The following is a 13319-nucleotide window of genomic DNA, read 5'->3' on the forward strand; positions in this document are numbered from 1 at the left end:
TGAGTAGGAATCTTACTTTGTGTTGTTCTTCTGTTATTGCTTCAAATAGATGAAATGTTTGCTTGCTTTTCTTCTACCTCCCCTGTGACCCTGTTGATCCCAACTCTTCATTTTCCAAAGTAGTAAGAAGTTGTCAGGATTCTTTCCACATCCTTAACCCATGGTGAGCTGAAGAAATTGTATTAGAGAGTAGCGACCTGTGAATGTTTCCATGAACACTGATGGACACAAAGTGATCCAACTTTATATAATACTTCAGAATGCTTCAATGCCATTAGTGTACATCATGCATTACAGTAGTAAATGTAATCACAAGACTGACTAATTATGTAAATAGATATACCCAAAGAATGTAATGAAAAGTGGAAATTGTTTTTTATATAACTTACTTTTTAATAGGAAAAATAACAACAGAAAATCATACATATAAAGGCAATAGAATTTCTGAGAATACATTAGAGATTAAGGTTTATATTGCTGTATTGTTATAGTAAGTCGAGTCAAGGTAACTAGAGAATAGGTTAAAGAATTGCAAATTAGAAAAAATCTAATTTGATTGAAATGAAATTGAACTTCAAAAAATGTGACTGGGAGAATAACCAGTGGAAAGAAGTGAATAAGTGGAAAGGAGAATAACCACTGACTTACAGCAAAATCTTTTATATTTGATATTCTGTTTAATACTTGTTTAAGTTCCCTTGATGTTTCTTCTTTTTTTCTTTTTCTTTTCTCCTATTCTCTCTTCTTTACTTCAAACATTAATGTTATTAAAATAATAAAAATAAATTATGAATTACAGTTTTACTTACACAGAAATAGAGGATCCTCGCACAAAGGAGTTTACTATTCAAAATACACAATGCACTGTCAACGGGAAAGGAAGCAAGGAAAAGAAAAGGATAGGTGTGGATAAATGAAGTAAATGCACTTAAAGCTTGGGTCACACACTCCGTACATACATACACCCCTGAATCACAAACATGTGAAGCGTGGGAAATGTGTTTGAGGAAAAGCAGCAGAGAAAAGGAGCAGAAGATGAAAAGCAGCAGAGAAAGGGAGCAGAAGATGAAATTTAAAAGTCAGCATGATCAGTAACAGTCTTTCGAGACTGTAGCCTTGGACACCAAATCAGCCTTCACAGCTATCTTTGTTGTGTGTGCTTGCATTTAAAAAAAAGTTGATGATATATTTTTAAAGTTTTGCTCCTGTGTTGATGAGACTGATCACCTTTAATCTTTTCTGAGTTTTGATGTATCGCTCCTTTTATTGGTGTGCTGTTCTATGATTTTAGGTTTCATTTTAAGCACTCAGCTGTTGATGCTATAATTTTTATGACTTGAGCATCTTGTAGAAATGTGACTGATTATATGGCTACTGTTCTAATCTGAATTTTTATCAGTTTTATAATCCATTCTTCTGCTGCTGGGTTGTATATCATGTATTAACTGAGTCGTATTTATTGGTCTGAGGTAACACTAAACCATAGCTCAGTGTTATGCAAATGAGTCTGCTCAGACACTCCCTTCCTGCTCAGGAATAGCTGTGAGGAATAGATTGGAAGCACCCAGTTCATGGTTTAGGCTAACTATAGTATGTTGTTACGTCCAAATCAGGAATTATGGGAACATTGTTTCTCTAACACTAAATATGGTTTAGCGTTCTTTCTGAACAGGACTGTTCTGTAGCAAGTTATTTTATTGAGAGAGAGAATTTGATTTGTTTTCAGAGGTGTTGTTGTTTGCTGCTCAGAGGGCCTGGTTTTGGCCATGTGGCAAGGCAGGAATGTGAGAAGTACATAAATAAATAGGTTCATTTATGACACACGTACAAGTGAAGCAATGTGGTGTACTTTACCCCAGCAATGTTGGAGGAAAATGAACTGCTGCTTATAAAACAACTTGGGAGTCTTTTATTTTTAAGTCTTCCCACAACTGCATTTTAACAGAGGAGAAACTATAAATCCATCTGAATCACTCAAAGAGGTTTTTTGTAGCAATATCTGTAAGTGTTAAACATACAGTGAAGATAACCAGAAATGACAGAGCTGCTGCAAGAATCCTAGCTATCTTCATTGTATGTTTGGATATACTTTCCTTCATCCTTCATTTCATTTTAGTATTTGAGCTTCAATTGGGATGTGGAAGAGAATTTGCCATGGGGAGGAAATCACGTTATACATTGCTGCCCAAAATTTATTCTGCAGGAAATATCATTTTTAGATTTGGAATGCAATTGTCTTTTCTTGTTAGAGCCAGTAACATAAAGTTTGTGTAATTTATGTTTACAACAAAGCCCAGAAGCACTGCCACAGCTAAAGGTTTGCCAGTGATCCCACTGCAAATTTGACATTTTGAGAGAGAATATTAGTGTTTGAAATATCATAACAAACTGAAAAGAAATCTGTAAATTATAACCTTAGATGACATGTTTTCTTCATGTGTTTTGATTTAGATCTCATGCTTGCTAGTTTAATTGAGGCAGCTCAGACATTATCAAAAATAAATTTATTGTGAAGTAAACACAGTACTGCCCTAGTACTATGTGCTGCTATACAAGTACAGGTGGAACCAGTGAAAACCCTTTCTGTAAATTCCCAGTTTCTTCTTTCTGCAGTCTACTCAACTGCTTAGGAGATTACTTGGTACATCTGGTGAAATGGGCTGTGGCCAGTGAATATTTATGGTACATTTGTTTGTCTTTTTAGTGCTTAAGAATCTTTTGTGTTCTTTCTTATAAGCATATTACATTTAGTGACATCAGTCGAGGAGGGAGATATCTAAGTATTATGCAAAACTTTTTAATCTGAAGCTTTAACATGTCAAATGTGCCTTTTCAGATTGTGAATGTGTCACGCTTAGAGGAAGTTGACAACCCAGTAATGCTGGTTTATTTTGTGGAGGATCAAAACGGGGAAAGACTCGGTGCTGTGAAGACGTCTGAATTGATTAACAAAGTGGATATCCAAAGGGCTGCCATTATTCTAGGATACCGCATTCAAGACCCAGTGGCTCAGCGTGAGTCCCGCTAAGAAATATAATGATAAGTGATTGTTAGTTCACCATTGTTGAGAAAAAATCAGTCAGAGTGCAGAACTCAAGGCCTGGCGGCCAAAGACAGCGTTTCTGGGATCCCAGTCAAGCCACCAAGTGATCCTCAGAAAGCCACGCCCTCATTTCCCCAAACAGCAATCACTGAGTGGTTTCTCAGCTTAGTTGCCGTTCTAATGCCTCCCCTAGCACTTAGCTATTATCAGCAAGAGCTTTAAGCTGCAATATGTTTGAGTTTTCCCTGCCCATATTGTCTTGACTTCACCCACCAGTGGAATCTGGCCCCATGAGAATTTCTCCAGAAAGGAATTGCACCTGAGGTTCAGCACGCATGGCAAGGGCAGTCATTTTCTAAGAGGGCCCTTAAGCAAAGTGGTCACACAGTTTTGTGGGTCAGCTGGTTCACAGTTGCATTTTCATGTTGTAGAGAATGCTCTGCTTCTCTGGAATATGTACAGGTAATATACTCCTTCGCATGTGAGTAGATGTTACATAAGACCAGCTCCTTCCGTTTATCTCCTATGATGCCTTTTATTAAATGTTTGTCTTTATTCACCTGTCCTACTGCTTCTATCTGGGCTTGCTTTTAGGACTTAGAGTTAAGGCAATATAGGAATATAGGATGGGATGCACTGTGTTTTTGTATGTCAACTCTGCATGCCCCCCCCCCCACACACACACACGCAAAAGGCTGGGAGGAAACAGAAATCAGATTTAAATACTGTTATAAATTAAGGAATTAAAAAAGCCTTGTAACTTGAAGCAAATATTGTTGGCATAACATGATCTTAGAAGTATAACTTGCAGTAAGTTTCCTTTGATTGAAATGACGTTTTATTTGCCACCCTTTTAGTAACAGGATGGCAGCTTCTGTCCATTTTATACACTTAAATAACTATCAGCTACATGTCAGAATTAATTAGTGATTTCAGTGAATATCATAAAGAGAAGTGAGACACATGATGGAACTATAACAATATGGAGATGAATTTTTGTCAGATTAAATATAATTTCGAACAGCAGGGATATGTAAGCTATACCAGAAGATTAAGAATGGCTAAGACTTGGCATTTGTGGGTTTTGGTTATTCAGTAATTTAGCAGAAAATGTTTTTCCCCTATCTTCTTTTAAAACATTATTTATTTCAAGAACTGTCCTTTGAGAAGGTAACTTCATTGTATATAAGGCTTCAAGATATATTATTATTTTATAGAGCATTTCATTGTTATCTTTCCTTTTTGCAAAGGAGCTGATGGTGAAGTATATTATTTATTTATTTTAAATTTCTTATATACCATCTAATTATTATAAATTCTCATAAAACCATATATGGTTTCCCCTTCTCTCTCATCTTATTTTCACAGCAGCCCTGTAAATAGTCACCTGCCCTGAGCTGAAGCCAAGTCTCCTAAGTCAGAGACTGTAAGGACAAAAATATACATTACGTGCTTTAATATTTGCCTTCAAAGAAGCACAGGCCCCCAGCTCAGATTGAGACCCTGGTGTGCATAGAGGGCTTTAACCCTCCCTTGTGCCTGCTGCAGGGTGGGCCACGTACAGAGCTGCAATGTGGGGGCGTGATCCAGATTTGGGGAGCCTGCGCCTGTGACTTGGTTTGTGAAATACCCATTTGGTTTGTGGATGAAGCTTTTGCAGTGGAAACTGCTCAGGGAGCTTCAGCTCTGGCGCAGCATAGAAATGTGGTGGTGGTGGTGATGGCCACAGTTGCAGGTGGTGGTGGTGGAGGAGGGAATATCGCCCATGCTCTAATCTAAAAGGGAAAGAATTATGAAGTTGCTAGGTACATCCTTAAACTATTGTCATTTTTGGACTTCAGGCTACACTGCACTGACTACACTAAATTCACAGGAGCTCTGATCACAGACATCTCAGCATCTTCTCTAGTTTAATTCGTAAGAGTGGCTTACATGGGGCTTCGAGGCTTCTCCCATCCGAATACTACTTTAATTTTAATAACGTTAACAGCATCATGTCCCACAGCCCAGAGTCTGGGTACCATACAAAAGGGGGTCTTGTTCTGTCTTGTGCTGCTTTGTGGGAAATACAGCCTACAAGGCTTCTGTGATGTGCAGATAACCCCTGAGCCCTCACAAGCCTTGGCCATGTGATTTCATGACTGAGGGAAGGCATGAATCTTGGACCATGCAGCAAAGTCCAGCATGGTGCAACTGCTTGGTCTAGTCCAGGGGCCGGCAACCTTTAACACTCAAAGAGCCGTTTGGACCCGTTTCCCACAGAAAAGAAAACACCGGGAGCCACAAAACCCTTTTGACATCTAAAATGAAGATAACACTGCATATATCATTTTTTACCTTTATGCTATGTATAAAAAAAAACTATAGTGTGTTGCATTTATGAAATCAATGAACTGCTGCAGAGAAAAGTTTTTATTTCTGCATGCAACAAAAACATTTTGAACTCCTAAAAAAAACAAGGAAGTAGATCTATATCTTCATCATGACTGAGCTGCAGCTCTTGTTCAGTCACTAAAAACTGTTATTTTTAATCTTACATTATAAACTAGTAGGACTCCTTTCATATATTTTGAATAGGGGAACAGCTTCCTGCAGAGTCAAAGTCAGTGCTAAAGGGCTGCATGCATTAAACAGCAAACCCCATAAGTTCGTCAGCAGTAAAAGCAAATGAATCTGCCCACGTACCATTAAACATTCAGTTTTCTTCAGAAACTTTTCTTCAATTTATCCATGTTTGGCCTACTGGTGTGGGAGGGTGGGGGGTGGAGGAGAAGCTCAGTAAATCGGTATGGGTCCCAGATTGGCTGTGCCAGAGATATAGGTGTGTTTAGTGACTGATTAGCAGATAAACAGGCAAGTGCTGTGAATTGTGACAGGTCCTAAGCGCAGCTTTTAACATTCAGATGAAGGAGCTTACATTTGGACAAAGAGGATCTTTTCAGCAGGGTTTGAGTAACATGCCAGCCTGCAGGAAGCTTGTTCCACTCTTTCCCTGCACAATAGCAGAGGAATGTTGCAATTTACTTGACCTGCTAGCACAGCCTTCCTGAGTGGATGCCTCATCATCACCTATTCGTATTTTGTAACTCGGAGCCTCGGTCATGGATTGGCGGCTGTGCCGGGAGGTGTTTTGAGCGTCGGAGCCACAACAGAGAGATTCAAGAGCCATGTGTGGCTCCGGAACCGCTGGTTGCTGACCCCTGGTCTACTCACAAGGGCAGCAACCCATGATATTTGCTTTCTGGATTGCAGGTACTGCAGCAGGTACAGCAGCCAGTAGCAGTTGGATGTGAAATATCCTACAAAAGTCAAAGATAGAAATTCTGGTTCATTCATGAACTCTGCAGTTGGGTAATATTTTGATTAGGATCAAGTTAGTTATTTACAGCATTTTACATTAAGCTTCAGGAAAAAGAAGGTTCCTAGATCCACCTACATAGATTGATCATAAGGCAGTCCCTCCTGTTGGGCTTACTATCTAAAAGACATGGCACAAAATGAAAAGGCATTGAATGGAAGGACAGAAACAGGAAAACTCAGACACCAGTTATAAGTTTCAAAGCTCTTTTAGCTGGTTCTCCTGGCAGGAGAGAGCAAAACAACTCATTCATAGCAACTCTCAGGTGACATCAGCACTGACTTGGGAGCAATGAGCAAGTAACTCAACTTGAGATTTCTACAGTTTTATGAACTAGTCACTGGAGGTTGTTCTGGAAGGCAGGCATGAAGACAGCAGAGGTGCTGAGAGGGAGTTTCAAGGAGGCAAGGGCAGCATAGGGAGGAGGAGGTTGCAGAAGAGGGAAGGCAAGGCTGCTGCTCTTCTTTTTGGCATGAGGGAGGTGGTGGGAGGGAAGGAGACTCAAGGGGCAGGGGCAGGATAGGGGTTTTATCTGTTCATTTAAATCAGGGTTGCAGTAAAGGATTTCAGTGAATCACTGAGAGAAGGGCAGGTGGGAACATTGGGGGGCATTTACAGCTCTCCCACACACACCGCCACCTCCACCTCCCTTTTTTCGGTTGAAGTTGGCTCTTGAGATTGAGAAGAGACTTGAGACACAACTTGAAAATTTCTTGAGACTCGATTTGGACTTGAAAGTAAAGACTTGAGATCTGACTTGGAGTAAAGAACTTGAACACATCCCTGGTAATTGCATGTTCCGCATGATGTAGCAGAACTGTGGATCATGCCCTTATTCATTTTGCACTGCAGAAAAAGTGAGGCACCTCTGTGGGTATTCAGGGGGACTGCACCCCTGGGACTGCACAGCTTCTCCAAGCAGAGTATTGCTGAGAGATGATTATGCTTCAATTGCTGACAGATAACACCAGGATGATAACACTTTAAGGATTTACGGGTATTAATAACTGCCTTTATTTTTCTTTAAAGGCAGTAAAAGATTTTCTGTATTAATGCAGTGAGATTATTGTTCATAAATACATGTTTATTTTATAAAATTGTGAAGGATTTGTCTTGCATGGTTTTTAACTCTCCCAAATCCTAGTTTGTATGAGTAACGATGGGTAATGCAAGTAAGCCCTTAAGCTTGTTGCAGTCTGCTTATTTATTAATATATTTGCCTTATTCAATGTTTTAGAAGTGTTACGATGTGTTAATATAGAACAATCTTAACTTTTTATATTTTTATCAAATTATATTATTTGGCATTGACATTTCTTTCATTTTGAAAAAAATCTTCAGAAAGTTAAGAGAGATGGAGAACAAAATGAAATTCATTTTGAAGAAATCATTTAAGCACATAAGAGACCAAGAACCCTTGGTCTTCTGACCTCAAGCCTGGGAGTCCAAATGCTGAACCTGCACAGCCCTTGTGGCCAGCCCAGGAAATTCCATGCCAGCTGCCTCCCTGAGGTTGGAAAACAGCCTTGGAAAGGAGGGAAATGGACGTATGGAGGGGAACCATACTCATCATTGGGAACCCTGATGGTACCTAAAATATTGATTGTGAATGCAGGCATTTGATGTATGAAGTTACCTCTGAGGCTTCATGGTGCAGGAGCCATTCCTCCATTGTGCAGGACCATTCAAATAGGGCCGTTGTGTAGCGTCTGTTCTCATCTTTGGCCAAATGAGAGAAAGTTGACTGAAGTGTGGAGTTAATATGTGCAGGTCTTCCTGCTGCTCTGATGGTCATATATTCCACACAGAGTCTGTGTGAGGACGGGGGCCCAAACTACACTACTTTTTCCTATAAGCATACATTAAAACATCTTCCTCAACTTGGCATCCTCCAGCCATAATGGACTTCAACTCCTTTCACCCCAGTGGCAGCAACAAGATGGCCAATGACTGATAAGAATCGCAGTTCATCACATCTGTAGGGTAACAGGTTGGGAAAGGCTGCTTTATGAATTAGGAGGTCTTACAATTAAAGATTGCCAGAACATTAATACATTCCAGCTGTCCTGGGTAAAACTCTAATTCTTCCCCAACTCCATTTGCAGCTGTGGACAGAGTCAAAGAATCCCCTCCAGAGTCACAGAACAATCTTTGGATTATTGTTGGTGTTGCAGTCCCAGTGGCTGTGGTGCTGCTTATTATCATCATTTTATACTGGAAACTTTGCCGAACAGACAAACTGGAATTTCAGCCAGACACTATGAACAACATTCAGCAACGACAGAAGGTAATGGGGTTGGGGTGAGTGGAAAGGTTCTGCAGTGTCGAAACCAGATTCTCCAACAAGTGACCTCGGTACCATTTTTATTATATGTGGTCACGAACTGCTATTTTGTAGACATTTTCTGTTGTATACCATACTTTCAGTGGCCTTTATTAATAATGGGAAAGATGAGAGCGATAGGCAGCATTTGTGGTTGTGCCCCGTCAGAATATCTTACTGGCAACTCCTTCTTGGTTGTTGAGACCAAATAGCAAAACCAAATCCTCAACAACTATTGCTTTAGATGAGCTTCTGACACTTATGTTGTTTGTTTTTACTCTGGCTGTGTTAAGAGTTAAATGCAGAATTCCACCTGGGGAAGATGGCAGTAGGATTTAAATTCTATGTACCAATCCCCCTGCCTCGCAAAAAGTTACCAAGTAATGTTTGAAGTGTTTTAGACACTTTTTTAAAAAGTAATTTTTTACTTTTTAAAAATCCTGAGCGTGTTTAGACAGAATAAGTGCCAACCATTTCCAGCATGAGCCAGCATGGCTGGCTAGGTGGGGAGTTGTAGAGGAGGTTTTTTCTTTAAACACGCACCTACAATTACATCATAGATGCACCATGTATAATGGTCCTAGTGTACTTAGCTTTAAGAAGCAGATTTACTGCATTGGGTAGCCTGCATGTTTTGTATGCATTAAAATGCAATTTTGAATCCCATAAGCCAGTGGACGTATGCTTCCAGTGGAAATTTAGCAGTTAGTGATGTGCCAAAGAAACTTTAACATAATTTGGAGTGGGCAGATTTCAGGCTTGAGAACCATGAGATCCACCAACCAGAGCTGAGCGCAGAAGGCATGCAGTTAGAATTAGTGAAATCTTTGTTTCTTTGTTTTGTTTTGAGCACCAGAACTGAAATGAACTCACAGTCCTTTCCCATGAAAAGGTTGCCACATGATTTTCTTAATTTCAGTAGCCTAATACCCTATTTATTGCTGCTACCATTAAACATCTGGGTGTCAGAAACCCTTGCCAGTCTTCTGGAGTAACCCAGACCTGTGCTAGATCCAGATCAATCTTCTGCCCACCACAGACGGAAGAGTCATGTTGGATCAGACCAGAGGCCCACCTAGTCCAGCATTCTGTCCCCACAGTGGCAATTGCATGCTGCCGTTCATGTTCCTCAGCAGCTGACTTTGAGAGTTACATCAAACATGTCCTATCCTCATATGTGTCATCAGTGTCCAAAGCAGAGGCTTGCACATTTTTCCCATTAGGAGACATCAACATTGTTCCCTGACTCAAACGCAGAAAGGAAAATGCACTTGCACTTTTCCTGGAATTATCGGTAGTGTCCAAAGTGAATTCCAGGCTGATCCCCAAAGCACTGTGCCATCACAGGGTCCATGAGATTTGGATTCCACTAGAATAGTTTTCTATTTTCGGTTAAATTCTTTAGCTGCTAAAGGCTTTTTATGCAGCAAAATCCTTCTCATCTTTCCCAGAAATAGTTGACTCAGCTTGCTTCGTTTTTCATTTTGCTGTAGAATGCCTTTGCTTGTTCATGGTATAGAATGCTGCATATTCTTTTCTTTTTTCATTAGTGAGTCTACAGAAGTTCTCCATTTTAATAACCTTTTGATAAACATATAGAGATTTCTTGTGGTCTTTAGAATGGGCAGTATTACACACTAATTGAATCACTTTTAGGAGAGACCTAACTGCCCATCATATTATTAAAGATAATTAGAAGCATAGTGTCTATCCTGTAACATTCACATTAGATAAAAATGACTTAGTATAGTAAGTTTTCTATTGCTTGGACTAATCCAGGAGGACCCAAATTATTCAACAGCTGTTGTACTTCTCTTGCCCTCTTTTGGTCCGAGGACCAATTCTCTGCTCTCTTGGCTTGCTTTGGCCTTCCAAGGCATCTGAAGATAGGACAAATAAAGGACATGGGAGCTCTCTGTGTTGGGACACCCAAATGATAGTGCAGTGCCGTGTAGTGCTTAGAGCTCTTCTTGCCTCTTTTGCTGCAACCTTTTAAGGCCGCAAGAAAAAGGAAGACAAAAGTGGCCTATAAGACAGTGTCTTCAGGTACTAATGCTTGCTAGTTACGTTGATTGGGGAGCGATTGCTGTATGCCATTAGTGACCAGCATGTTGTTGGATCGCAGATAATGTATATGAGACCTTGCAGTTGTCCTTCCTTCTAACAGAGGGATCAGCCACCATCTTTCCATATCTTGTGCCTGGAAGCCTCCTAGGAAAGGGGAGCAGCATATTAGTCCCTGTGCTGGGCTGTTCAGCACATTGGCCGATGGCAGTCCTCATGTGAACGCTATGAAACAGTGCACCAGCAGACTGCTTTGCTTCCACAGTGCTGGTTTACTGCTACATCGTGCAGTTTCTTTCTGCTATACTTTGGTTAGTAAATTGTCATGAGACTGCAGAAAGCAGACTGAGAGCAGCGTCCACATACCTGTCCCTTGCACTAGATGTGCTCCTCTTCTATCCTAAATGTTTGGGAGGGTGTGGGGAGATCAGCTCTTGCTGCTCCTGTTTCTGTGGGTCTGTCCCTGTTCACTGCCAGTGCACCTTAGTAAGAAGTTAAAGCAGTGCAGGCAGACACATAAGAGGCATCCCTCTGCCCCACATAAAGTCACTGCTGCCCACGTGAATGGACTATTGAGAAGACCAGGTGTGACAATCCAGGAGCAGTTGCTTTACAAGGATTATTCCACTTTCCAAAGAGAGACCTTTCAGAGAGAAGTTAACAGAGTATTTCATTGCTTTCATCACATATGTGGAGAAGATTCAGGGTGATGAATCAAAATGTTTTGAAATCTATTTGTAGGCATAATAAAAACTAGTTGTGAATTTCTAACCTGGGTATATTGCAACAAGGATGAATCTTAGTCCTTTTTGCTCCAGTGGCTGCATCACTGATTAGTCTCTGCGAGGCAGCGTTTTTAGCAGAAGAGTTACATAAAGACATGCAAAATATTACTAACCTACTCTGCAAGTCCCCATATCTCCTGTTGATGTGACGAGCACTGTCACAGAAGTAAATATTCCATTTCCTTGAGAAATAAGACGCATTCAATACCAACATTTGTAAGTGACACAACTTCTGGTATTTCCCATCTTCAGCCAGCAGGTTCAGTGTTTGCTTAATTAAGTAGATATTTTAAACAGCAGTAGGGATGTGTGTGAGTGCACACCTGAACAAAAACTGAATTCCTTAGCTTTCAAAGCAATTAGCATGATTTTCTTACCTGGAGTAGCTCCATCCCAATGTTTGAGAAATATTCTGCTGAAATGCAAATATGTCTTTGGATCAGGACTAATCAACCCATGGCCCTAGGTTTAGACTTAGGTACTTATTAGAATTCTGTCTTTTTCTAACTCTCACATTTGTAGGAAATTATTTGAACTCACAATTAAAATGCTAACGATTTGGGAACAAGTAAGAAAGGTTTATTTGTTTGTTTTTTAAAATGAACTGACATTCACTTTCAAGGACACACTCTACTCTTTAACAGTGAACAGTTCAAAAATAAATGAAACATGGCCTTCAAAATCATATAACTTTTCACCTGTTATGTTTATATAACTGATGTATGAGTTGTGAGTATAGTTTTGGTTTTTAAACTGCGCAAATATGCAAACAATGAAAGTACAGTGTGTGCACTGTATATTAAGGTATACTGGACACAAAGTGAAAAAAACACTGTGAATACATAAGGTTGACATGTTATACACATTACCGTGGCAGGAGGCCAGCTGGACTCAGTAGAATTTATGTTTGAGCATACTTGCATGGATGGCACTGTAAATAATGTATTTTTAATCTTAACCAAGGAATCATCTTGCTGTTGGCAAAGGCCCTTCTTTGCAGGTGCACGAAGAAATGCAAGGATTCAACCCGTCTGCTATTTATTAATTCCTGATCATTCTGTTTGTTCCCTTGAAAGATTGCATCATGCACCTATTACTACCCTTTGAAGATCAGACTGGGATATAAACTCAGTTACCAACTTCTCATTGACTCTGAACTGAAGTCATTTCTGAACAAATGCTTTCCATATTGGTTGTTAATTCCCTTTAGCTTTTTTTTAAGTACTCAAAGCATCTCTCCCTTTTAAAAGCACACAGCAAAATACCTGTGCGTGTTTCCCATTTGCCACCACCACTAGTTTTCCAGAACTGTGTACACTAGCATTTTTGCCATGTCATAATTCACCAAGACATTTTTACAGGATCTCCAGAGCTGCTCAGAGATTAGCTGCCAGAGCTGAAATATTATTATTCCTGGGATCAAATATAGGCCCTTACTCATTAAGCAATGTGGCTTGTCAATGTCTTTAAACAGAACAGAGCAGATTCTGTACATGGAGAGAGAGGGTGGCACTGTAGAGAGATACATACCAACACTAACATGTATGCAGACAAAAAAGTAAATTAGTTCATACTGGCTGTCAATAAATTGACTGTGTTCACACACAATGCTTAATCATGCTTTAGCAGCAAGCCTAAGGCTCATATCCTGCTCTATGCAGCTTTGTTTCCTGCAATTGTTGCTTAATACCGGAAAAATTACAGTGAGGCAGCAAGTTTGTTCATCATTCCCTAAGGAGAAAGTCA

General features: G+C 40.0%; 1 protein-coding gene across 1 annotated transcript in view; it reads left to right on the plus strand.

Moving 5' to 3' along the window:
* KIAA1549 (KIAA1549 ortholog) overlaps positions 1-13319 on the plus strand; it is a 120993-nt gene that overhangs the window by 84624 nt on the left and 23050 nt on the right. The window contains exons 9-10 of the mRNA XM_044441160.1: positions 2837-3014; positions 8507-8688. Of these exons, the coding sequence (XP_044297095.1) occupies positions 2837-3014; positions 8507-8688 (360 nt within the window). The remainder of the gene's footprint in view (positions 1-2836; positions 3015-8506; positions 8689-13319) is intronic.

Source organism: Varanus komodoensis, unplaced genomic scaffold (assembly GCF_004798865.1).
Source record: "Varanus komodoensis strain SLA01 unplaced genomic scaffold, ASM479886v1 scaffold39, whole genome shotgun sequence".
NCBI lineage: Eukaryota > Metazoa > Chordata > Lepidosauria > Squamata > Varanidae > Varanus > Varanus komodoensis.